Source organism: Numenius arquata, chromosome 12 (genome assembly GCF_964106895.1).
Source record: "Numenius arquata chromosome 12, bNumArq3.hap1.1, whole genome shotgun sequence".
NCBI lineage: Eukaryota > Metazoa > Chordata > Aves > Charadriiformes > Scolopacidae > Numenius > Numenius arquata.
This window is the reverse complement of record NC_133587.1, coordinates 9,000,589-9,024,898: the sequence shown is the minus strand read 5'-3', so window position 1 is coordinate 9,024,898 and position 24,310 is coordinate 9,000,589. Positions and strand designations below refer to the sequence as shown.

Here is a 24,310-nt window from a genome sequence, read left to right as displayed (position 1 = left end):
CCAACAGGTTTGGCACAGAATCACCCCTCTTAAATAGGCAGATCTGTGAGAAGTAGGCAATAATTAACAAAGAACCTGCAACAATCTTCCCTAACCAAGCCTACAACCTCCTGGCTGCTCCCCCCAGTGCTCTGTGTTATTATACGTGGTGTGTTCTCATACATGGCCTCTTTGTCAAGGCCTTTGATGGTGTGGGTGGGAAACTCCACTCCCTCCAGTGCAGCAGTTACTCCTCACATCCACAGCAGAATTACTTCTACTTCTCCAAAGGTGTTGAACTCTGGCATAATATAGTGTCAAGCTGACACTGTAACAGTCGATCACTTCAACTTAAAGGCGGCTTCAGGGGATGCAGCGTGTTTCAGGTGGCTGGGAAAGTGTGAAATATTTTGCAGCCACTGACCAAGCTCTTGGACCAAGTGCCGATAATGCACGAATGAAGAACAGCAACAAGACTTAACAAACATGATTAGTATTATCCAACTGCTTTGTTATAAATATATTATATACATTCAAACATCACATTAAAATATTATTCCATTACACCAGAAGAGATTAAGGCTTTATATTATTTACAGAAACAAGCAAGCACCTTAAAAAAAAAAAAAAAAAGAAAAGAACAAAACACCAGTCATTGACATTTCCCTTCTAACGTTACAAGTTTGATACCTTGAGCTCTTGAATACAGCTATTTGCAATGTGCCCAATGCTAGAACTATTTTAAACATTTATTGTCAGGGTAGGAAACACTTAATAGAAGACTCATCAGTGAGCGCTCCACGTGAACAAACGTGAGCATGTGTTGTACCTGGTGCCCTCCCTCTCCTCAGAGGCTTGTTAAACTGAAGGCTTACGCAGAAACGGTTTGCTCAATTCCATGTACAGGGTAGAATAATTTTATTTTAAGGGAAACTGAAGACACTTGAGGATTCATGGCCCACTGCTGGAGTGGGATTCTCAAAGTCTGTTCCACATTACATCGATTAGATTTAACATGATAGCAAAGATAGATCTGTAAGTTTATCGATCACTAAGTGCATTGAACAGTGATGATTTTATAGGCTTCCATTACTCTGACACACTGTTTTCATGCAGTGCATTTGGACTCAAACATGAAGTGACAAACCGTTGTCACCATTCTCCCTATAGGTCTTAGGCAACAAGCTATTTCTGAAGTGTTAAATAATGTTGATACAACACATGTTTACTACGCCACCATGTACCAATGGAGTGACTGTCCTGCCTTCTGGCTTGCCCGATAGCCTTCTGAGATACAGTGATGAAGTATTTTCTAAGATGTAAGCAGACATGGCTAAACGAAAAGGTGCTCAGTAAGAGTAATCATCTTCATTTCAAGTATTGTTTTAAGAATTAGTTCTTTTCATTACAGTCTGTGTTAGCACTTTTTAGTTTGTGCTTTAGAGTCTGTTATTTCTTTGCAGGTCTTGAATTTGGCTGATGGCTTTTTCTTTTTTTTTTTTTTTTAAAAAAAACCAACATTGGCAACAAGTTAAGGATTGCAGAAGGCTGGCAAAAGTTATTTAATTTTCTGAGCCCATTTCATGTCATCTGCTCTTGGCTTCTCCCCAGTAAGTCCTTGGATAATGTTCTCCAAACACCTCCAGAATCTTATCTTCTCTAATGGATAGTTCAGCCAACCTAAGTGATTGCAAAGGAAAAAAAGGGTTAGTTTGTCACAGCATCCAAAGTTCAATGTCTTGCAATATTTATTTCATAACATTCTTTAATTTAAACACAAGGTAAATGTAAGGTGGACTACTCTATGGCCATTGCAAAGCTATCAGAAAAAGGACCATCAGGTTGAATGATTTGTGTTAGAAACAAGACATTTATATTAGTGCCACCTTAGATTTAGTATTGAAATTTAAGCAAACAAACAAAAACACCAACCCAATTTCAGCTATTTTCCCCACCAAAGCCAGCTCAGCTTTTCCCTGTAGTACAGCAAGGAAGTAACTACACACAACATGGCTCTGAAATCTCAAATACATCATCAGTGCCACAGTTTATAGAGAAAAAAAATAAAATAAAAAAATCAAGATTTCCGATGGGGACCTAAACACCACAGCTAAAGCTCAGCAAAATAAAACAAAGGGTTTTTTTAAATAAAGCCTCAAGTTTAGATAGTTCCAATATCAATTTTCATTTTTAAGGTACTTAAATAGTATTATGCTCTCCCTGGGTAAAATTGAAGTTTACCTAACTGATTGCTAATGAAGCCTGCGATGGGGAAATCTTATTGTGGTACCACGCTGCATTAACAGCAGCTGACGTAGGACGCTCCTTGGATTTAAAGGACTGCAGGGCCAGCAGCACAGTCCTAAACTGCACAACAGCTCCCAGAGCGCTTCTGCTTCCCAGTCACCAGAAAGGCTGTAACAGGTTGATGTGGGACAGACTTTTACCATTTTATGTAAAAACGGCAGTAAGTGCCATCATGTTCTGCACGCAACAGGAGTTTAATGCATCTTTCCTAGCCTACATCTGTAGGGTATTTTGAATGCTTTGTAGAAACATTGCACCCTACAGACTGTTTGGCTGGAACTGACACAAGCTTAAGAGGCTTCACCCCGTATTCAGAAGGGCTTTATGTCTCACTTTTAGGATATTAATTATTACGTTAACTTGATTTTCTGCTACTGTATTTTGATGCCAAGTTAACTATGTGTAACTGACAGGAGAGCTCAGAGGGGTTTATTACAATGTATTATACAGTAACTTTAGGCTTCTGTTTTGTTAAATATTGTAGAACTAGAAAAAACAAAGGAAATCAGTGCCAGGAAATGTTATTTCCCTGCAGAAGCTTTCCTACAAGCAGGAAAAGATGGATGTAGAGAGGGTTACACTAGCTATTCCACACTTGCAGTGCTGTTCTGTCAGCACACATCCTATACTTTATTCCATGGAGATTTCTGGAAAAGGGAACAAAGCGTAAGGAAACAAAACCAAAGGAGAGGTGGGAATGAAGAAGTCATTACCAAAATGGCAACATTGATCTAGCAGCAGCGGTTCATGTCAGAAGGAAGTGCCAAAATGCAGAATAGCACGAGCAATACTGGAACAGGGGAAAGCTGTTGCAGAGCCAGCCCTACCAGCTCCGAGTACTGTCCCTACAAAGATGGCTTAGACTATGTGTATAGCTATTATGAGGCAGAAATACTAAAAGGGCGAGAATATTCAGGATTTTCACTGCTGAAAAACATCGTATTTCTAGAGCTAGATTGTTCCTAATCAGACACAACTACAGCTTTAACAACCTAACAGAACACGCACTGTTTTCGGCCACCTTCTGTAGTTGGACGTGACCTTTCCCAGCTCTCCTGCAGTCCTGTAGCTCCACTCAGCTCACTCTATGCTGATGCCCTTTAGGAAGCCAGCCCATGAAATTCTCATTAGCACAGCCATCACCCCTCAGGGAATGGATGACTCCTTCCTGGTGTCTAAAACTGGCAGCCAGCGCGAAAGCTTTAACGTTGACAATGCCAGAAAGCACCGTTACCTGACACCTTCCCTGGCAATGACACAGTGGGGACCTTTATGTACATAGGTCAGATCTGACTACACTCCTTGGTGTAGCTATCTGCTCTCAAGCCAAGTCACTAACAAGTGTATTAAAATAAGTAATCCTATTTTACTCAGTAAAGGCCCGCTTTAAATAGCGCATTGATTGCATATTTCTGTCCTCCTCCTCACTTCTACCCTAGAAGAAAAAGAATCAGGGCTGCAGAAACAATTTGCTCCACTGGAAAATCCAAGTATACAATCTATGGTGCTGTGTTATGTCAGACTAGTATGGTGTGAAGACTTACAGAAAGCATGGAGTGAACAGAAGCACATGCTCTTTTCTTTTTTTATTGAGGAAAAAAAAGCAACTAGCCCAAGACTGCTAATAATGGCCAGACTTAAACTTTCAGGACATAATAGCAAACTGGGAGGGGCGGCTGACACCCCGGAGGGCCATGCCGCCATCCAGCGAGACCTGGACAGGCTGGAGAGCTGGGCAAGGAAGAACCTCATGAGGTTCAACAGGGAAAAGTGTAGGGTCCTGCACCTGGGGAAGAAGAATGTTAGGCACCAATACAGGTTAGGTGTGGACCTGCTGGAGTCAAGTTCTGAAGAGAAAGATCTGGGGGTCCTGGTAGACAGCAAAATGGCAATGAGCAAGCAGTGTGCTCTTGTGGCCAGGAGGGCCAACGGAATCCTGGGCTGCATAGGGAAGAGTGTGGCTAGTAGGTCGAGGGAAGTCATTCTCCCCCTCTAATCTGCACTGGTGAGGCCACAACTGGAATACTGCATCCAGTTCTGGGCTCCCCAATTCAAGAGGGATAGGGAACTACTGGAAAGAGTCCAGAGAAGGGCAACGAGGATGATTCAAGGATTGGAGCATCTCCCTTATGAAGAAAGGCTGAGAGAGCTGGGACTCTTTAGCCTGGAGAAGAGAAGGCTGAGGGGAGACCTTATCAATGCTTATAAGTACCTAAAGGGTGGGCTGAAGGAGGAGGGAGCCAGACTCTTTTCAGTGGTTGCCAGTGAGAGGACGAGGGGCAACGGGCACAAGTTGGAACATAGGAGGTTCCACTCAAATATGAGAAAAAAAATTCTTCACAGTGAGGGTGACAGAGCACTGGAACAGGCTGTCCAGGGAGATTGTGGAGTCCCCTTCTCTGGAGATTTTCAAGACCCGCCTGGATGCAGTCCTGAGTAACATGCTCTAACGTGCTCTGGGCAATCCTGCTTCAGCAGGGGAGTTGGACTAGATGATCTTTATGGTCCCTTCCAACTCTAAAAATTCAGTGAAATTCAGTGAAATGGGACTGAAAAAAGCTCTCAGGGTGGCAAGATTTTTGCTATCATCTGTCAAGTCAGGCTTCTTAATTGTACTGTGTTTTTACAGGACATTCTCATCATGAGAACTAGATTTGTTTCTTGGTAGAGACTTCAAAACCAACATAAACTGTCAAACCTATGATGGAATGAAGAACCACAGTGGTTTATTTCCAGCTGATTAACTTGATAACTTACTCAGGATTGTGCAACATGTGATTGCGTATACTCGCCTCTACAGTGGACATAAAACTGAAGATAGATGTAAGAGGAACCTAATGCCAGTTTTCTGCAAACCTGTCCACTCCTCTGCCCCAAATCAGAATGAACATACGCTGAAAATCCAGAAGCCTTGCTTTAGAAATGAGCATTCAAGGCAAGTTGCACTTGCAGACAATATGCTATTTTGAAGGAACAGCAACTTTAAGACTTTAATGAACAAAATCCATTACTAGCATGAGATTACCAAGATACCGTGCAATCAGATCTCAGTACCACTGACTACCCTGTCAGGCTGAAAGTTATCTTTTCGCCAACCACAAATCTTCCCCACACATTTTTTATGCAACAGTCAAGTACAGTTTCGCTAAGAGCACATTTCACCATGTCATTTTCTAGGTATTTAACAGGCTGTCGCTAAATTACATCTTGCCAGGTGAATTGCACTAGACTACTCCAGAGAGTGTGCAGTATGAACCAGATGGCAGTACCAGTTGTAATGCAGAAGTATGTCTCGTGTGGAGACACATGATGGATCCTGTGATGCTTCCGTGGCAGGATAACATGCCAATCCTGTAGAAATATGACCCAGCGTGGAAGACCAAAGTACGTATGAGACCACTTGTGAATCTGGTTCGTCATGGTTATGAAGATGATAAGGGCAAAGACATAACACTCCCAAGGACATGTTTCATATAATGCCTCTGCAAAACAAAATGTGTATCTTTAAATACCATTTATGGAAAGGTAAATTTCTACTAGGAAAATATCATTTTCCAGACAGAGCTGCCTGGTGCTGCAGGAACTAACAAAGGCCTCGACAAAACCGCTTTCGCAGAAGTGTCATGAAAGCCAGTGAGCAATGAGCAATTCCGAATGTCACAAGACAGGCTGGTAAGTGCCAACATCTGTCAACTTGCCATAAACAGGAAGTTAAACTCCAAGTTTACCATCTATAAAATTAATCCCTTAATTCTTGCACTTCCAGTTTGCAAATAAAGTATGTCTACACAGAGATCAAACATTTTTATACACTTTAGAATGAGTTTCCCCATATGCACACAGTTTGATCCTTCTTATAAAAAAAACATTTACTGTAACTTCTAATGCTTCGTTGCGAGACTCTTCAGCCACAGATTCTCTGTTGAGCTAGAAAATCTACCTGTCCCACCTTCTAGTTGCCCCACCTTCAAGGAAAAAAAAGCTTCCGTCCCTCCTCCCAGGAGCATCATGTTTCCAACACCTATTACTTGTCATCTCACATTCATTGATTTCTTCTAGCTTCACACAGATAAATGTTCTTTAAAATATCAACAAAAATGCTAAATCCGCCCAAGTCAGAAATAGCAGCTTACCTGGGGAAAACGAAACAAATTTGTATGCCATGTTTGCCAATGGGACTAGCGTCATAAAGCAGTTGTCTCCATTGGTCTCTATAAAATCATGTCTGGTAATTGCTGTGGGGTCAATATGATGTTCTCTAAAAGGTCTGATGAAAGCCTGAAAAAAGAAATTGATAAACATGATGTCTCAATAATGATCTTGGAAAGAAAAACATAAAACCCCCAAGAGTCTTCTCTAGGAGAAGAAATCATTCCTGAATACACAATTCCAGAGGAGACAGTGCAAATCTGATAGGTAGGACTGGGACAGTAAAACAAGAAAACTTATTTGCCTTTAACACATACATTACATACAGTCTATGCAAAGGTGTTCTGATCAGTCTGAACCCTTGTTTATTTGGTGCATAGTCTCCTGCAGTGCCCCTTTTTTTTTTTTTAAACTATGGTTCAAAAATACAGGGATTCAAGGACTACAAAGTCTATTGAAGGTAAGCAAAAGTAAGCCAAAACCCAACGGTCTTAATGCTGCTGTTCTAGCTCATGTATTTCTGGATAATTACAAGGAATATCCAATAAACTTTTTTTTTTTTTTTAAAATAGAGATCTTTCTAATATTTCACTCTGAGGAGTAAGTAACTGTAGCTATGAAGAAGTTCATTTTAAAAAACAGATTATTGCTTATTATAGAAATCAGAATACCTTCCACTAAGTATCTGGCATTTGCAGCAGCAGATGTATAATACATCTCAAATCTAAATCTTCATTCTTCAAATCTAATTCTTCTTCTAAATCATTCTAATACTACTACATTTATAATAGGGGCCAGTAGCACACACAACTGGAAAGATTTCTTACTGGAGCCTCTTCATGTTTTACAAGACAGCTTTTAGAGCATTTAGCTACCAGAACAATTCCCCCTACCTCTGTGTTTATTGGATTTTTGGAAGGTCTACACCAGTCTAGCCAGGTTTCTGTGCTTGTGCTGTCACAGGCCATTCCCAGACAGCCTATGAACACTGGTATTGCACAACTGTGTGCAAACCTTAAAAAAAGGTGATAAATATGGAACAGTGTCACCTTGCACATGTCACCTAGGCCAAGCGTAAACATGGCACTTCACCAGCAATATACTGTGCCATTTAGTGGAGGAGGGTTCTAGGGGTGGTTACATTGGCAAGACTTCAAGAAAGGTGCAGCTTATATACACTGTCCAACACAGCCGGGAATACTGGAAGTGCTTCAGAAAGTATTTCATAACTTTTTCAAGCTTAAGGATAAGAATCTCAAACCTTTCCAACTATGGGTAGCTCCACAGATCCCCAGGTATCTGCTCCCCAGTGAAATAATCCTGATAGAAAGTCAGCTGTAATAACTCCTGCAACTTGAATGAAGAGAGAAACAGTTAGATATGCACAAGCATTTTTACTGACATGTTCACATTTTATACTTGTTTTACGAGGTTACTTGTTTATTTGCCTCTAACTTAGATATTTACAACTACATGAGATTGAGTCAATCTCAATAAACATAAGGTCAGGTAACTTGGAGTAAGAGGTTAACAAGACGCCATTTGGATGGTTACAATCCTCATTAAATCTATAGATTTTGTGTTTAATCCACCTTCTACAGAAGAGCTTGACAAATCTTTACAACTGCTGATATCGAAAATACTAAGAAGTTAGACCTGAGTCACTTAGATCTGCCTACTCTCATCTTCAGTAGTGTTTGAGAGATCACTTGGCTATGAAATAGCTGTTAAAGCCACCCCAACAGATAACACTTCTGCAGACCCTTCCTCTTCTCCCTTGGTTCCTTATGTCTGTAAGCAAGAAGCACCAAACTCCCATGACCACAGATAAGCACTAATTAACAAGCCACTCCTGGGTACAGCAATACTATTTACAAAATAAGATGGAACACCAAACAACTTTAAAGCTATGGCATCTGAGCAGCTATAGGCAAGTCCCAGAAACCATGCTAAGGATTCTCCGTAAGGAACACTGTACGCTTGGGATATTTGCATACTGCATTAGATATACCATTTCACAGAGGCTGTTGCAACAAGTGTAGAGATTTTTCTGGCTGCCAATCACAGTAACTTTAAAACTGCAGTCAAATAAAGATGATTTTCAGTTCTTGTATGTGAAGTCCTATTTCTGCATTCATGTTCTGCATAATCTACCTATCCAAGTTTCTGGGTAATCCCAACATTTAAAAGTCAGGACGCAAGAGATGTAATTTGATCAAAACAGCTGCATATTTTCCAGTTGGTCACAGACCTATCAGCCAGTGTTTAACAGACACCTATCATTCTTCACCTGCAGAAGTCGTCCTACTCCCAGGTTCCCAATCCCTTTAGCAATGAAGTCTCCAACGCAGTTTGAGCTGCCCTCCTGCACGATCTCTGCTGGACTCTTTATGCTTTTGAGGAAGAAAATTTCGAGAAGATTGCAGAAGAAGTTCCCTTATTTTCAAAGGGGAAGTGACGGAATATGACATACAGCGTGGCAATATGGCTATAGCGACACAGCAAAGAGCAAGATACTGCCTTGGGACCTCTACCTTGAGGGTTTAGAATGGTCAGATCCTGCCCTTTAAAGAACAAAGGCATCAAGAGGTACCAGTCTGAGCCTGCACATCTTGCTCTGAGCAGGTTTCAGGAGAGATTAACCAGGTCTGGATGGAGTCTAAATTTGCTGAAGAATGAACCAGAATGAGAATTGGGCTCCTTTTTCACTGCAGTGCCACCCCTTCAGGTAAATATAAATATCAGAAAGATCTTCCTGTTCGGTGATTCCGAGATGGACCACCTGGTGAATGAACCCAGGCATGCGTGGTGATTCTCTGCAGAGCCAGCATTCCAGCTCTGAAAGGAAAGGGCAGCTCACGCTTCTTACCTGCAAGTCTGTTTAAAAGAATTTAGCAGGAGCACGGACCAGATTTCAAAATAGCTACTGCATACTGGGCAAATACCATATACCTGGGAACTGATAGTGTGTGGCCACAGTGCAAATCCCTCAATCATATTTTTTGCCCTGCCTGCCTCACCAACTCTTCTTCAGCTGTATGTTAAGGTAGGACAATTCCTGGCTTTCTCCTCCACTAGCCAGCATTTGTCTCCCTATGTGTCTGAAGACTTCATTCAAGCACAGCTTCTCATTTATAGTATTGAGGCTTTTTGCAATGGGCAGGTACCCTTCTACCTGCTAAGACGACAATTCCAACTCACTTGTAATCCAAGCCAAAAGTTAAAATTGTTGGTGCACTGGTTCATCTTACTTTGGCTTCAAGGCATCTTGTTACTCCTCCCTCTCTCACAGAAACTCAAAGCAATCCGAGATAAGCTAGGAAACAAAACACTGGATGTGCATCTTTCCGCGTAAATCACACAACTTTTATTTACCCTGGTCACAATCTGGACTTTGCCTGATTCTCCTACTCCAATCAGGACGCTTAGTTCAGCTGCCTTAAGAGTCCAGTGTAATGAAGCTCTTGTAACATTAGCAGAATTGCTAAAGAGTAGCTATTTTTTAGAACATGAAAGAGGACTGGGTTGTTCTGTAACTGTTGAGTAAATGCCCCTTCATCTTCAGGGCATAGCGGTTACCTGCTGTGCTGCATGCACTGCAGATTTCAGATATACCCCTCCTCGTGGTTACCTTTTGCTTAGCTGATCCCTCACCTCTGCAGTCCTTCCCCTTGCTTTTCATTTTCAAAAGGGAGAAGAAATAAAATCAGGATTAGCGTGGCCCCTAATACCTCCAAAAGGCTTTCTTTTCATATTATAAATCAATCCCCATTGCTGGATCCGTTATCCAGTTGGCCCAAACTCTTAAATACAGCAGGAGACAATTCATCCTTTATGTGTCACCTTATTGCACTGAATACAGCTTATTTTTTATAAGCAGTAAATTCTGTACACTTGTTTTTGTTTCAGACCACACACCTAAGCTACAGCGAGACGGGGTGGAGCACAATGGCTCTTAGCTCTGCACCTAGCAGCTGAAAGAGCAAAACAGCCTTGATTCAGGGGGAAGATATCCAAACAACACTTCGCTTTGCAACAACTAAAATACCATTCTTGCTGAGGTAATCACCCTATTAACCCACATCGCCTCCAGCACACCGCATTATCAGAGCTTGAAAGAACAGCAGGAAGAACAACAAAAATAGAGGCAAAATACTGACAGTTCAATAGATATTTCGCTTGTTACTTTGATGTAACTGGTGGAAAGCTAAGAGGAAAGAATGAAGGGTGCCTGAAGCAGTGCATTATACTAAAGCAGTCTGAAAAAACCTAACTACCAGAAACTGTATTTGAGCCGTATTACAGAAGCACTTACTCACTCTTCAGCAGTTGTGTATGATGGGTTGTAATAAGAGAACAAGAGCTGTACCAAGGGTTATGCATGACTAGCATCCTAACACTTCGTTTGCATCCTGTCTCCAGGCTCAGAAGGCACATCAGACCACAATGAATCGAACTCGATGTTCTCATACTTCTAGCATTGTCTTTAGTTAAAATGGAAAAACCAAGGCAGTATAAGATCTCGATGCTCTGCCATGAAGGTCGGGAGGGCAAGGTAAGATTGACAGCCCTGAACATGAACTAAGAGTTAATCATAAAGTCAGAAAAAGCAGGATACCCACAGTGTGTGTGTATATATATGTGTGTGTATATATATATATATTTGTACGAACTGTAAATAGTGGATTCACACACTCATTAGAAGCAAGATCAGTAAAGCATTAGAGAAATACTGCTCTGTGCACATTAGTTTTACTGCCAGCTGCTGAGCGGTGGGATGGAGGATGAGCCCATCAAGGGCTTATATCTGAGGAGGAGGTGAGCACTCAGAAAACACAGGAGGAGGGGAAGAAGTCACTACAGTTAAGCAGCGAGCTGCAGAACTTGCTCAAAACACCAGAATTTATTTGTTTTGGAAGTAGACTGCTGAATCAGGAGAAAAGAAAAAGGCCTAGCATCCAGAGGGACCAAAGGTGTACAAATGAACTTCAACCAGTAGCAGCTGTTTTACACTAAGTGAACATATGACTGACACACATTTGCTTGAGTGGCTGTTCTTTTCCAGCCACCCCGCACCTGCGATCCTTTGCAGAGGCACAGCAGCACCCTGGAACACCGCAAGTGCTTCTCCTCTGAGTCAGGGGGCACGCCAGAGCACGACTGGTGGCCCTCCAACAGCCACGTCATCTGCTGGGCTGTGGGTCACAGGGCTGGAAGCACAACTGGCCCAAACATATAATGAACACAGGATTTGGCTTTGCTCCCACTTGTGTTCCCTCCAGAAACCAGATAATACATAAGGGTTTGTGTCACAGAAAAGCCCCCACTCCTCCTCTTCCTTGCTCAAGTACCAAATCAAGAGATTATAATTTGCACCCTTAAGGAAGGGCTTCTCTTCTGAGCCCTTCACAACCCGCTTCCTGCAGCCTGGCGCAGGCGGAAGGAAGCCAAGCAAGAGAGGGACTTTTGAGGTTCAAGGTGTTCCAGAGATAAAACTGTTTTGCATGTTTGCAACACAAAGTTGTGCTTCACTGCAATTTTACAGACCCTGGCTTTGCACAGATGTAATTCTCAAATTGTAACCCAGAAGTCTTAGAATATATAGTTTCATATTTACTGTAAAAATTCAGTTAGAGAGTCTCTGGAGAGGAAAAAATGAGCATAAGATGTTATTAAATAACTTGATGCTATTGTGTAACATCATTGAGAAGTACAGTCATTTTTAATCAGTCACTGTAGGAACTAGTTGAATGTTACAGCACTAAAGGGTCAGGGGAGTGGCTAACTCCACAACAGAAAGTTTTTTGTTTTCTAAAAATGAATACGCTAAAGGAACAGTTGTTTGCTGCTTATAAAAATAAAATGCCTTAGTCACCTGCATTCCATGTTTAGTGGCTTTCAGTACAGAGAAGGTAGGGGTTTGATACTATGGCAAGTTATGAGGCTAAGAAAATAATCCCCGAGCATTTCAACAAGTACAAAGTGTAGCAGCTTAAAAGCAAAAGGGAAGAGTTGATCATTTTGGCTATTTAAAGCTGAGTAACATTAAGTCAGAACTGGACCTAACAGTGCAAGTAAACAGAGAACACAGCCTAACTAGGAAATCAAAGACGGGCCTGGGGACTATATGTGTTATTATTATAGACAGTAGTTACACTACATTATAACTGGGTTTTCAAATAAGCCGTGTCTATAACACACGCACTCCAGTGATGGGAAAAGTCTGACCTAAGTCACACAAGCTAATTTTGCAAGACTGGCACTCGTACAGTGGACATCTCTCCTCCTTGCCCCGTACGCTCCAGTCACTCCCCACAATGGGAAAGCCGTATAATCCACTGGCTCCCAGCGATGCCGGTGAAGGACAGGGCACACTTCTCACTGCCACACACCTGAGTGCCAGCCCCAGGGCAGAAATCACAGGGCTGCTTGTGACACTGCCAGAAGCCATCAGGAAAAGGAGATCCCCAGGAATTGGGGTACCCTCTGCCCTGGAGTTGAACAGCAGCAGATCTTAAAGCAAATTTTCATCTACCAAAAGCATGACTTGGCTAAGAATCACCACCTGATAAACTTAATGATAGGAACTACCAAATTTTATTTTCATGTCTTTAATCTTAGTCTATTAGCACACAGCAAGCTATTTATTCCTGCTATTTCACCAGCTGATGGAGTGCTTGCAAACCACCTGCTACATTTAAATGACAAAATCCTGACAGCTTTGCCTAGACCTCAGGTTCTTAAACAAGACGTACCATTGCGTGTACTTCTTTTCCCCAAATATGCATTTACTAGAAAAAGCAATTAAACCATCCCAGAAGAAAGTGATTAAGGGAACAGAGAACAATGGATACTAAACGAAAACCAAGGTTTTCCCCATTAAAAAAAAAAATCCATTAGTTTCATTTGTATGACTGTTCTAACATTCTCTGGTTCCATACATTTACCACACCCCCAGGAATCAAGTGGGATGAGCTCAGCTCTCAGGAGTGTCGGGCAGTGTTATGCATGCAGGCTGGCACCCAGAGGAGCCCCAATACCTGAACATTTGCCTGGCGTGGGACACGAGCAGCCATAACGCTGGTTCTGTTCATGGCCTGCACTCTCTCACCGAAGCAGATCACTGTCACCATTTGCTATAACTCCATAAGGGCAACAATCCAGCGTGTGCCAGTGTTCTGAAGCGCCAGAGGCACTATTTGCAGTGAATCAGGGCCATTGAAACCTACACTTCTGAAACCCTCAAGCCAAGGTCCCCTGCAACTTTAAGAGAGACCCCAACAACTCGGCAGGCACACAGAGCTTGCTTTGTCCTGGTGCCGCTGCTGACCTCCAGCGTAATAGCACGTCCACTGTGCACACAAGTAGGAATGCACAGACGGGGACGTGCCACCAGCTTTCCTCCACCAGCAAGGGAGAGTCACCTCTCCCCACCAGCCTCCATTCACCCTGCCCGAGATCAGCCGCTTGAGGAGCTCATCCCCCTACTCAAGTTACATGAAGAACAGAAAACCAACATCAACATCACCTGCCCTACTGCAAACCAACAGTTGCCCTCCATAATCCCACTGTCAAGACCAACAGCCTCCAGGATCATAGAATCATGGAATGGTTAGAGTTGGGAGGGACCTTAAAGAGCATCAAGTTCCAAACCCCCTGCCATGGGCAGGGACACCTCCCAGTAGACCAGGTTGCTCAATCCTGATCCTTTGGCCCTGAAAAGGCCTGGAGCTCCTAAATTAGCACACACCCCTACTACAAAACAGGTCAAGGGAAGATTTAATACATATTGTGTTAGTGCAACGCAGTTGTATTTGTGCGATACAAAGCACAACAAAGTGTAGACTCAAAGTTTTGCCTATTTAATCACAGCTTGTGGAGCCTCCATCTTTCAGAGATGATACAGTTTAGGATGGAAAACACAAAGTTGCCTACAGCTGTGAAGTAACTGATAGTTACCTCAAGTGGGGTGAGACAGCAGGTGACATAGATTCGGCTTATTTAGACCAACACTGAAGTCAAGGATAATTTTCTGCTGTAATTTCAAGGACCTTTTAAACCAAAATTTAAAGCGGAAAACTCATTTTAACATATAGAGTAAATCCAAAGTGAAGTGACACCGTTACAGTTCTGTCTCTCGCCGTAAGGCAGCAGGATTTTGAGGCGGCGGATCCCCCTGCACGAGAGTCCACTCCGTAACGCTGTGGTGGTCTCCAAGGGTGCTCTCGCTCCAGCATGTGCCAAAGCTCCAGCGTGTGCCAAAGCTTCCGCAGGCGTTACACGCTCACCCCCTGGCTCTGCAGTGCAGCCGGCCAGGCGCAGCCCTGCAGAGCTGCCCGGGCTTCAAACAAAAGGGTTTTGGGCTTTGATCAGAACAAGTTTCTATTTTGAAAGTGGACTAAGCGATTTCTTTCTGTGTGCTCCCTCTGGGTAACCCACAACATCTGCAATAAGGAAACACATACCTCAAACAGGTTTAAAAAAAAAAAATATTAGTTCCTCAACTTTCACGTCAGCAGTGATTAATTGTGTCTTGTGTTGTGTCACAAGATGTTTCTAAAGATATCTGCGCTGCATGGCGCAGTTCTGATGAATATAAACAGGTTACAACACATACTTATCTACATTTTTGAAGACTGCAATAAACAGTATCTATTAAGAACAAATGTGGCTGCAAATAAAAGTCATGTGTCAGAGACAAGTCAATCTGGAAAAAAAGGCTTTAAAACCCTACAAAAAGCCATGAGGAGGGAGGGAAAAATGAAAACCAGAATCCATGGTGCCAAACATTTAATATATGCTATATATATACACAACTCACATATACTGAATAATAGGCTGGACGCCACAAACTCAGGTGAAGGTGTAGAGCTTTCAAGCTTAATCTAACATGTTTCGGTGAGGCTTTTCTGCTTATTGCACAAGTCATACCTACACCAGCCTCCTCCCCAGCGCTACTGAGCCTCTATTACAGCAGCAGAGACAGCTCTGGTACCACAGCACTGCTGGATGGTGTCCCCCTGCAGTGGGACCATCAGCTGCAGCCAAAAAAATGAGTTATTAAACCTCCATCACACCCAGCCCTCCTAACCAAGGCTGCCTGAGAGTTAACCATGTGTATGCAAATAAAATACCAAATTCAAATCCTGCGTGTCAGCTTGCACAAAGAGGAAACAAAATTTTCATAACTCCTCAGCAGCTGAAGATATTCAGAATAGCACATTATTAGATGCAAGACAAACAACAACTAAATAAATCCATCCTCTGCCCACTCTCTTCCCCCCCCACTTTTTTTTTTTTTTTTTTGGACAGTGGGGAGGGGAAGGGAATTCTCTCCTCTCTGCTAAACCAGTCCGGAAGACAAGAGACCCACACGCCTCTTCCTTTCCGGCAAGATCACCTTGAATCAGCAGAACACGACCCAGTTCAAAAGCTATTCTGAAACAACGCCATAAAGTGGTTGGCTCACGGTTCCTCCCTCTCTCCACAGCACGTAGGGGTAGGTGATCCAGCAGAGCGAATGACAGCATGCCACGTGAGCTCGCTTCTCAACGGACTGCCCGCTCACATCACACAAGGAAGTAAGTGCTTTCGGACTGCCAGTAAGAGGAGGATCAGATCTTTTTTGTCCCATGAATTTCTAGATCAAGATATTTACAGCATTATCCACGTTACAATTATGTGTGCCTTTAAAGGCATGAAAAAAAGATGATATAACACAGCCTTTAATTATAGATATTGGATTTAGGCTAGGTGAAATGATGCAGGAGGTTCAAGCTACTCCCTATTTCTTAAAAGAAAATACATATTTACATAAGAGTACACAGAAGGTCCCAACAATGCATCTTAATGAACAGGTCTGTGCCCTGGATCCAGCCCACTGGATCACTGATCGCTTTCAGATTTCCAAAGATCTAATGTGAACCTGATCTACAGCTATGTCTTTATTAGCAGAATGTTTGTTTTGTGATCTCAACTCAAAGGTCAATATTCCAATCTCAGCTTCAGGAAAGCCCTCAATGGGAACACATCTGACGATGTCGGTGACTCAACATTCCCTATCCTACCCATTGTACTGCATGAGATATTTAAGAATCAGAACATTTATGGATACGAGTTCCACAAAACTTAATAAAACCTAATCCTGACTGTGAATTATAGACATCATTCACACTTTACCCAGCGAAATAACATATTGAAGGAAAACAGCAAAACAAGATAGCATGCAGCACTTATTATTTTATTGCACTCATTTCTATATACCCTATCAGTTATTTCCACACTACTTTATTTACACAGAATCCAGATTCTGCTACTTTAATCATTCACTACTACTTAAATATTATTATCAGTGAATTGGCCGCTTTATCAGTTAAACTGGTAACCAGGATATCAGAGGACTCAAGCTTTTATCAATATTAACTTTGAGATGAAAGCCGGTTGCAAACAGATTGCACTACAGGTTAACCATCATTACTGATTCTCTTGTCTACCTCCATCCTCATCGTTAGGGAGCAGTTCTCATGCCATGTTCTTCTCCATCCCTCCCAACACCTCCACCTCATCAGCTGAGAGCGGAGGCAAGACTAAATTAGGCCAAGTGAGCTGGTACGATTCACAGTGGGAAGACATTGCTCTCCCTTAGTCCTAACAAAAAGCCAATAACCTTTAAACAGACAGCAGGAATTACCACTTCTCAGTTTTGACAAAAATTCACAGCATCTATCATGTATCACTGTTTCAATCTGCTGTTGTGTTTTGTTTCGCTTTAACTTATTAGCGATATACAACAGTGATTATGAACAAGTACCATTCTCTTCTAAAACATACAACACCTCACACAGGTGTTTACAGAAAAGTTACTTTTACAATAAGCATGGAAACTGAACACCTGTAGGTAGCTTATATGGTGTCTTAATGAATGACACCATTTGTTCTCCTTTCAGTTAACAAGGCAATTCATATAAAAATTAGTAGACATTCATACACACCCAACACAAGAGGTTAATATTGCATTCAATACGCATCGCAAAACAGCAGAAAACTGGTGAAATGCTTAGTTACTATTCTCTTCCCTCCCTCACTCCATATTAGAAGTTTAACTGAAAGTTATGAAACGTATGCACTGCACAGCTGATTCTGCCGATTTCTACATTTAATTCTCTCTCCTTATCCCACGTCCCCTCCCATGGGTACAAGACCATACAGCTGCCAGTGACGGTTGCTGCCCAGGTAATGCCAACAGACTGAGTCAGTCACAGATGCCCACCTGCTCCAGCTCAGCCTGCTCCACCGCCCTCTCTTCTTCTTCTCAAGAAAGTTTCTGTGCAACAGCATTTCAATATTGTTCTAATAACACAAAGCTCATGTAAACACTGATACTTTTTGCTCTGAGCATTAAGCAACATGTTGCTGTATGATAAGTTATAGGCAGGTTTAGGCTTTGAATGATGAAATGGATGTTGTGGAGTCTTTTCACACCCAGCTTACTTCAAGACAAGTTTTTCCTTCCGCTAATTCCATGCAATTCCTGATTCTATCAAGTAAAGCTGTACAGCACCAAACTAGAATCCTTTACTAGTTCTTCCTCTCCTTCACTGAAAAGGTGAAATCACCAGCTCACACTGCACCTAGGCCAGCTCGCTCTGTACTGCCAAGAACCAGCCAGCTTAAGCACCTCTACACGTCTAAGGCAAAGATATGAGACTGAGCTTGCCTATGCTTTCAATCGCACAAAGTAATAAGAGAACAAGAGCCACATTTATTACCAGAAGAAAGCTGCAACTTTTCTTATATTGCTAAGAAAAAAAGTCACGACTCTATGATCTCAAAGGTCCCTTCCAACCATGAAGATTCTGTGATTCTGTGATAAAGGCCAAACTTCACATCCTGACATGGAAGCATAATACTCCAAAATACTCATTTTTAGTGATCAGTCCCCAGAAATTAAGCTAGTTTGATGCCTGCAACAATTTTCTAAGATTGCTCTTGGGCTTTTGCTTTCTGAAAAGTTCTTGTAAGTATTTTTGTCAATCAATGTATTTTGCTTCTAACCCTGACAGCCTTGACAGTTATTTGCCTTCTCAATAGTCCTTACACTTGCAATGACTACATAAGAACATCAAACTTAAACAGCTACATTAAAAACTTCACCTTTGAGGTACTGAGAAGCCACTGAAATGAAAGACAGAAAGCAGTAACAATTTTTGCAGACGGTCTCGGTTTCAGAGGCACCACAACTGCACACCCACAAATGTCCCTCTCCCTTTCCAACAGTAAGTCAAACTAAAAGATCACACATTTATTTCCAGCATTACAACAGACAGTCTTGCCTTGTTCACGCCAGCGAACAGTTCCTACTTACATATCCCAACAATAATAGAGGGCGTGTGTTCCAGTCGCAAGTAGAAGAGAAGATTGTAAAAATTGAAACAGATCAGAGAGAAGCATAAGATGACAGAGATCCATTCTTGTAGTCTCTTTCCTGTTGGAAAAAGAGGAAAAAAAGCATGTTTTACTTTTATCTGAGAGGACATTTTGAAGCCTGAAATAATACAGACAGACTATTCTACTGCCTGGATGACTCACTGCATTTGTCTGACAGGGAACTGAAACAGAAACTTATTTTTCCATGGGACCTGTGCGTATTTTGTTAAATGACATTCCTCTTCCCCAAGCTACTACTAACCCCTTCCCTCTGCCCTTGCCCAAATAACAGGGACAAATCAGACATCATCTCACATTGTCCTACTTTCCTTTTCCCTGCGGTTGCTGGCAAAACGTTCCTCCACATCACATCTTTTTTCGAATTTGCATTTCATTCAATATTCAGTGCTGCTGGTGTGGCTGAATCTGGGAACAAATTTCTGGCCTCAGACACCCTGTAGTTAAATCACCTTATGATCCGTAATATTTAAAACCTCAGAGCTTGTACATAAAGCTGTGGTACTAACAGGAAAAAGCATCATCCCGTATCTTGGTGAATTGCTTTCCTAACATTGCAAGCATACTTCTTAAGCTTGCTTACTGAGCTCCTGCAGTCTCATCTTTGTGACCTCTCTGCCATTATGAGATGACAAGAGACAGAACAAGGGAAGAGAAAGAACCGCACAAATTCTCTCTTGTACCTTGCTGTACTACTTCACACCTTTATAAAAAACTCATTTATTGCCTATAAAAAGAGGACAGATCAGAATATGGTAACACTTGATTAGCAGCAGAAAGTTTGCCTGGTAATCACTGCTAGATCCTCACAAGGCACTGACACTGAGAGCAAGGGAACGCTCAATGCAAGGCCCGTATGGATTAAAGCATCAGAAACAGACCTTTAATGCCTAAATCCAAGGAGGACATCTGAGCTGCCACCTTGGCCCAGAAGGGCCCTGGCAGTAGTTAGCTCTTTGCACGCTCAGGAGCAGCCAGGTCAGACTTCATCTATTTTAGGGGGCCAGTCAGCACAGCTGTCTCTTGCCCATGGCTTCCCAGCACAGGTAACCCTGCAGCCGGTTCCCCTCCCACAGACTTTGCACCACCGGAGTTTGAGGCAATGCACCGTGCAGGGGAACAGCCAGCAATGACTGCCCGCGAGGTGCACATCCTCTCTCAGCAGAGGCACACTCCCATGTCTGGCACGTGTTCAGGAAAGGAGCTTCTTTCCTACCGATCCTCTACGTTGACCTACTGTCTGGTCAAATTTCTCCTCCTAAATGCTGAATCAAGTCCTTCTTCTCAACTATACCATGCAATGAAAAGGAAACTAGAAACGTCAAAGGAGGATCAGTATTATCTCCAATGTGCCTCCAACGCAACATTTTAAAGAAACGTGAACAAAGACTTGCAGTTCAGAGTTTTGTTCTGGAAAGACCATGAGTATATAGATTAACATCCTCTGCAGCAGCAGAGAAGAAAAATCACAAAATTAAATTAAGACAAAAACAAGCATATTTCAAGACAGCATCAGGTCACAATGTGGGAGATTCTATAAAGAGATCCCTGGAGTAATGAAAATAAGAGTTAATTAACACTCACTTCCTGCATAAGAAAACCACACCCTGATTAGAGGAGCTAAGTGGGTAGATCCTCACGGAACAATTAGCTGACTGCGGGGAAACACTCGGCTCCTTACTAGCAAGTCCCTTGAGTTCAGTCTATGCAAACACCACCGAGCTCTGAACACGGGGATCCCAAGACAACTGTCCAGAGACATCAGAGTCCAGAAACACTGCCCCAGCTCTGGACAGACCGTGAAGGCAAATCAGTCAAAGGAGCAGAGTCAGCACCAATAACTTGTGTTTTAAAATTCAAAAGTATGTCCCGCATGAAGCAGTAAGGTGCCAAACCCACACAGCACATGCTTAAAGAAACCGTGGGAATACTCTAGTCACATACACTCTGCACATTTATATGTAATCCCCATTCTTAAGAATTCAGTAGTTCAACATCACATTTCCACTATAACACGTATTGTTTATGTAAGTTATTTATGTACTATCAGAAAAAATTGCACATGTAATATATTATGACAGCTGATAAATATCAATATACATATACTACTTCACAGACTTCCCAAGAACTTCCATCTACAGCTAAAGATAAGGGTAGCACGTTCTTTGGGGAGGAAAATCCTTTCCTTATGAGCAAGAGCACAGTGCAATAGTAAAGTTAGTGATTGCTGTTCTGTAAAGCACAGGAACCACTCCCTGCCTGGATCAGAACTGCATATCTATGTACACCAGCTGAAAGACATCACACGCCACCTTCTCTCAAGGCAAGGAAGAGGTGACCAATACAAGCCAAAACAGGCAGACTTGCCCTGACCATTCCAGAAAACTGACAAGCTAACTGATGAAGTTGATATTTTCCTATCATACTTGCCTCTGTGCAAGAAGAACACCTGCTTTTCCAGTAATTGCCTTGAACGTGCAAGCGAAGCTGTTCAGCTGACCTGCTGGAAACCGCAAGATGCTGAAAACATGTCTTCCCTTTCCTAATCCTTCACCTGCAAATGAATTCCCTGGCAAGAATACCCAGCATTGCTCACACTGTGAGCTAAAAACAAATATCATTTAATTATAAGGAGTTTGCAGTTATTTCCATAGCATAATCAAATAGCTGCAGTCACTTTTTTGAGCTCTGGCAAATAGCAAGCTTCAGGAAGACAAGAGCAAAACAAAAATCCAAACATCCCTCTGCCCCTTTCTGAGGTACCAGGACTGGGTATCTCAGATCAGTTCACTGAATAAATATTCTGAAGCGAAAGCATGTGTTGTTACCTTGCTTAGAACCAAATTTCTACATCTGTTTTTGGACGGAAAGGTTAACTTTTTGGTTGATTGCTATTGAAGAGAAAAGGATTGTGGGCAGGTTCTAGTTTGAAAACCTCCATCCCAGCAGCCAGACCATGGGTCCACAGTTGAGACGCCGACTCCAGCCCCATTACTGGCACCTTTTAAGCTGACCGTCTAACCTGACGGTGCTTTCCTAACCTCTCAAAAGTTTGCTCTGAGAGTGGTGTGCCGTGTATGTTCATCAAGTCTCAGTGTATAAGCGAGAAGCGTCAAACGCAAGGGAGGACTGAACCCACCACCGCTGGGGGCCGCACAGAAGAGCGTCTCCCCCATGGCGCACAGCGAGGGGCAGCCATCGGCCTGACAAACCCTCTCGGGGACACCTGGAGCCAGCAAAAGGGCCCTCGACGGTACCAGGAAGGCAGCGGGCCGCCCGGTCGTGGATTGGGCCCGTTTCATAGACCCGCTTTAACTCGCCACACTCGCCGAAGCTGCCCAGGCCGAGGTGAGGGCGGGCAGCAGGCAGACCTGGGACCACAGGCATGCGGCATCCCCCGTCACAGCCCCGGGGCCGCCTCGCCCGGCGCCCAGCATGGCCCAGCCCCGGCTGGGCCCGGCTCGGCCCCCTCCGCTCCCCCGGGGCTTCCTGAAGCCGCACCGGGAGGGGCCGCGCTACCTCAGGCCGGCCGTTGGGGCGGGGGGGAGCCGGGCCCTGAAGGGAATCACCCACCCTCCCGCCCGCCCGGCCCCGCGGGGCGCTGCCCGCCGCCGCCCTCACCTGGGGAGTAGAGCTCGGCCAGCTCTCGGGCCCCGGCGTGCTGCGCTCCCCACCGCCGGCTGCCGCCCTCCGGTTCTTCCGCGGCCTCCGCCTGCGGCCCCGCCGCCTCCGCCCGCCGCGGGACGCTCTCGGCGCCGCCGCTCGCCATGGCCCGGCCCCGCGGCGGCTCCTCCTCCTCTAGGCCGGCGGGCGGCGGCGAGCAGCGCCCAGGCCCCGGCGAGGCGCCCGGCGCCAGCGCTGCGGCCCGCGGCAGCATCGGGAAATAGGGCCGGGCCGCGGCGCTGCGGAGGCGGGGGGGGGGGGGGGGGGGGAAGGGAAGGGAGGGGGCGGGCGCGGCCGGACACGCCCCCGGCACCGCCTCCCGCCTATCGCCGGCGCCGCCGCGCTGCCGCCGGGCCAATGGGCAGCGCCGCCCGGCGCGGCGGAGCCAATGGGGTGGTGTCAGCGTCGGCGGCGCAGCCGGAGGCGCCGCGGCGGGAGCGGGCGGCGGCGGGGCCCGGGGGGGGCGGGGCGCCCGTCGGTGCGGGGCCGGTGTGGGGCCGGGGCCGGGGCCGGGGCCGGTCGGGTCCCGGCGGGTCCCGGCAGCGCCGGCCCCCTCCGGCCGTGCCTCGCACGCCCCCTGGCGGCGCGGAGCCGCGGGGCGTCGTGAGGCGAACGGCGCTAATGGGGCGTCGGGAAGCCCCCGTGACACGGTAAGACCGTAATGGTGCCAATAAAATGATTTTTCGGTGCCTTTGTTCGGTAATTCCGGCCCTGTTCCTCAACAGGCCGGGTTAAAGCCACTCGCCGGGACGCTCCGGGTCCTAAATCCATGCATTTCAGCATGGAAAAAAAGACAGAAAAAAAACCAAACCACAAACCCCCCACCCTAGCAATATTTAAGTACTACATCATGTCTATAAAAAAATAATTTCTGCGACAGATTTATTTGAATATCAAACAGAATAGCACTAAAATAAGAAGTGTTTCAAATAATTAAATAGATTCCACTTAACATTAAAATCTGGTTGATTTCCAGAGGGCGGAACACAGTGACCCAGATGTCTGTTGAATCCAGAGGTTTGAGTACGATCCACCCTGGGGAATAAAATGCTTCTCTGTGCCTCAACAGCAAGGCCAAAGAGACAGCAAAGCCCCACCAAGCTGGGCCCTGTGGCTGTGCCCACCCCATGGCTGCCATCACACCCACCCAGGGGGCAAATCCCCCCCCGAACACGGGGGCTGCCTTACCCTGGGGAGCCAGAAGGGAAATCCCAGTCGCACCAAACCTCCCGGGAGTTTCCCGAAACTTGGCCAAGCCCGCAGTCGAGGGCTGCTGGAGGGTTGTCACTTCGTGGTGCCCTGAAATCACCGCATTTCTGACGCAGGCCAAAAGGCGTCCTTGTGTGCCTCCCAGAGGCTGCCCGGCTGCTTGGAGGATCACAAGTTCACTAATAATTAGCTGGAATCATGTCTCAAATTAGCGGTTCTTAATGAAAAAATGGCTCAGGAATTCAATGAGTCCTGGACTCAAGAGTTACATATCTATATATCTCAAAAGTTCTGGAAACTATAAATTACAGTGATTTGCTGCTGACACAGAAGGTGGTATTTTTCTGAGGGGGTATTTTTCTGTTTTCTGTTAATTGGTAATAAGCCAATTAAAAGGCATTAGCTTGGAGTGCCTCCGTTTGTTGGACCAGGCTGTGTTTAGGCTGAGCGATGGGAAGGTTCTGGGGTGGAAGGATGCCGATGTTTTTGTTAGATATCTGTGAGGTCAGGCTGCTCTGGTGCTCAGGGCTTTGCTAAGATCCCCTCAGGATCGCAGTGA

General features: G+C 44.4%; 1 protein-coding gene across 2 annotated transcripts; it reads right to left on the bottom strand.

The window, feature by feature from the left end:
- Positions 1-479: 479 nt before the first annotated feature.
- PEDS1 (plasmanylethanolamine desaturase 1) lies at positions 480-22,756 on the bottom strand. 2 transcript variants are annotated; one of them, XM_074157770.1, is made up of 6 exons: positions 22,501-22,756; positions 18,800-18,919; positions 7,697-7,788; positions 6,420-6,564; positions 5,556-5,768; positions 480-1,659 (listed from the first exon to the last, which is right to left on the bottom strand). In XM_074157770.1, exons 1-6 carry the CDS (start codon positions 22,754-22,756, stop codon positions 1,538-1,540), a joined length of 948 nt encoding a protein of 315 aa, XP_074013871.1. In that variant the 3' UTR covers positions 480-1,537. The 2 variants fall into 2 exon arrangements, with proteins under 2 accessions (XP_074013871.1, XP_074013872.1); XM_074157771.1 differs by lacking the exon at positions 18,800-18,919.
- Positions 22,757-24,310: the final 1,554 nt, after the last annotated feature.

Coding starts and splice junctions, on each gene's coding strand:
- PEDS1 (XM_074157770.1), bottom strand. CDS start 22,756: ATGCTGCCGCGGGCCGCAGCGCTGGCGCCGGGCGCCTCGCCGGGGCCT. Junction 7,789..18,799: donor CTCTATTATTGTTGGGATAT/GTAAGTAGGAAC, acceptor TCTTCATTCAAG/TTGCAGGAGTTATTACAGCT. Junction 5,769..6,419: donor ATTTGTTTCGTTTTCCCCAG/GTAAGCTGCTAT, acceptor TTTGTTTTGCAG/AGGCATTATATGAAACATGT.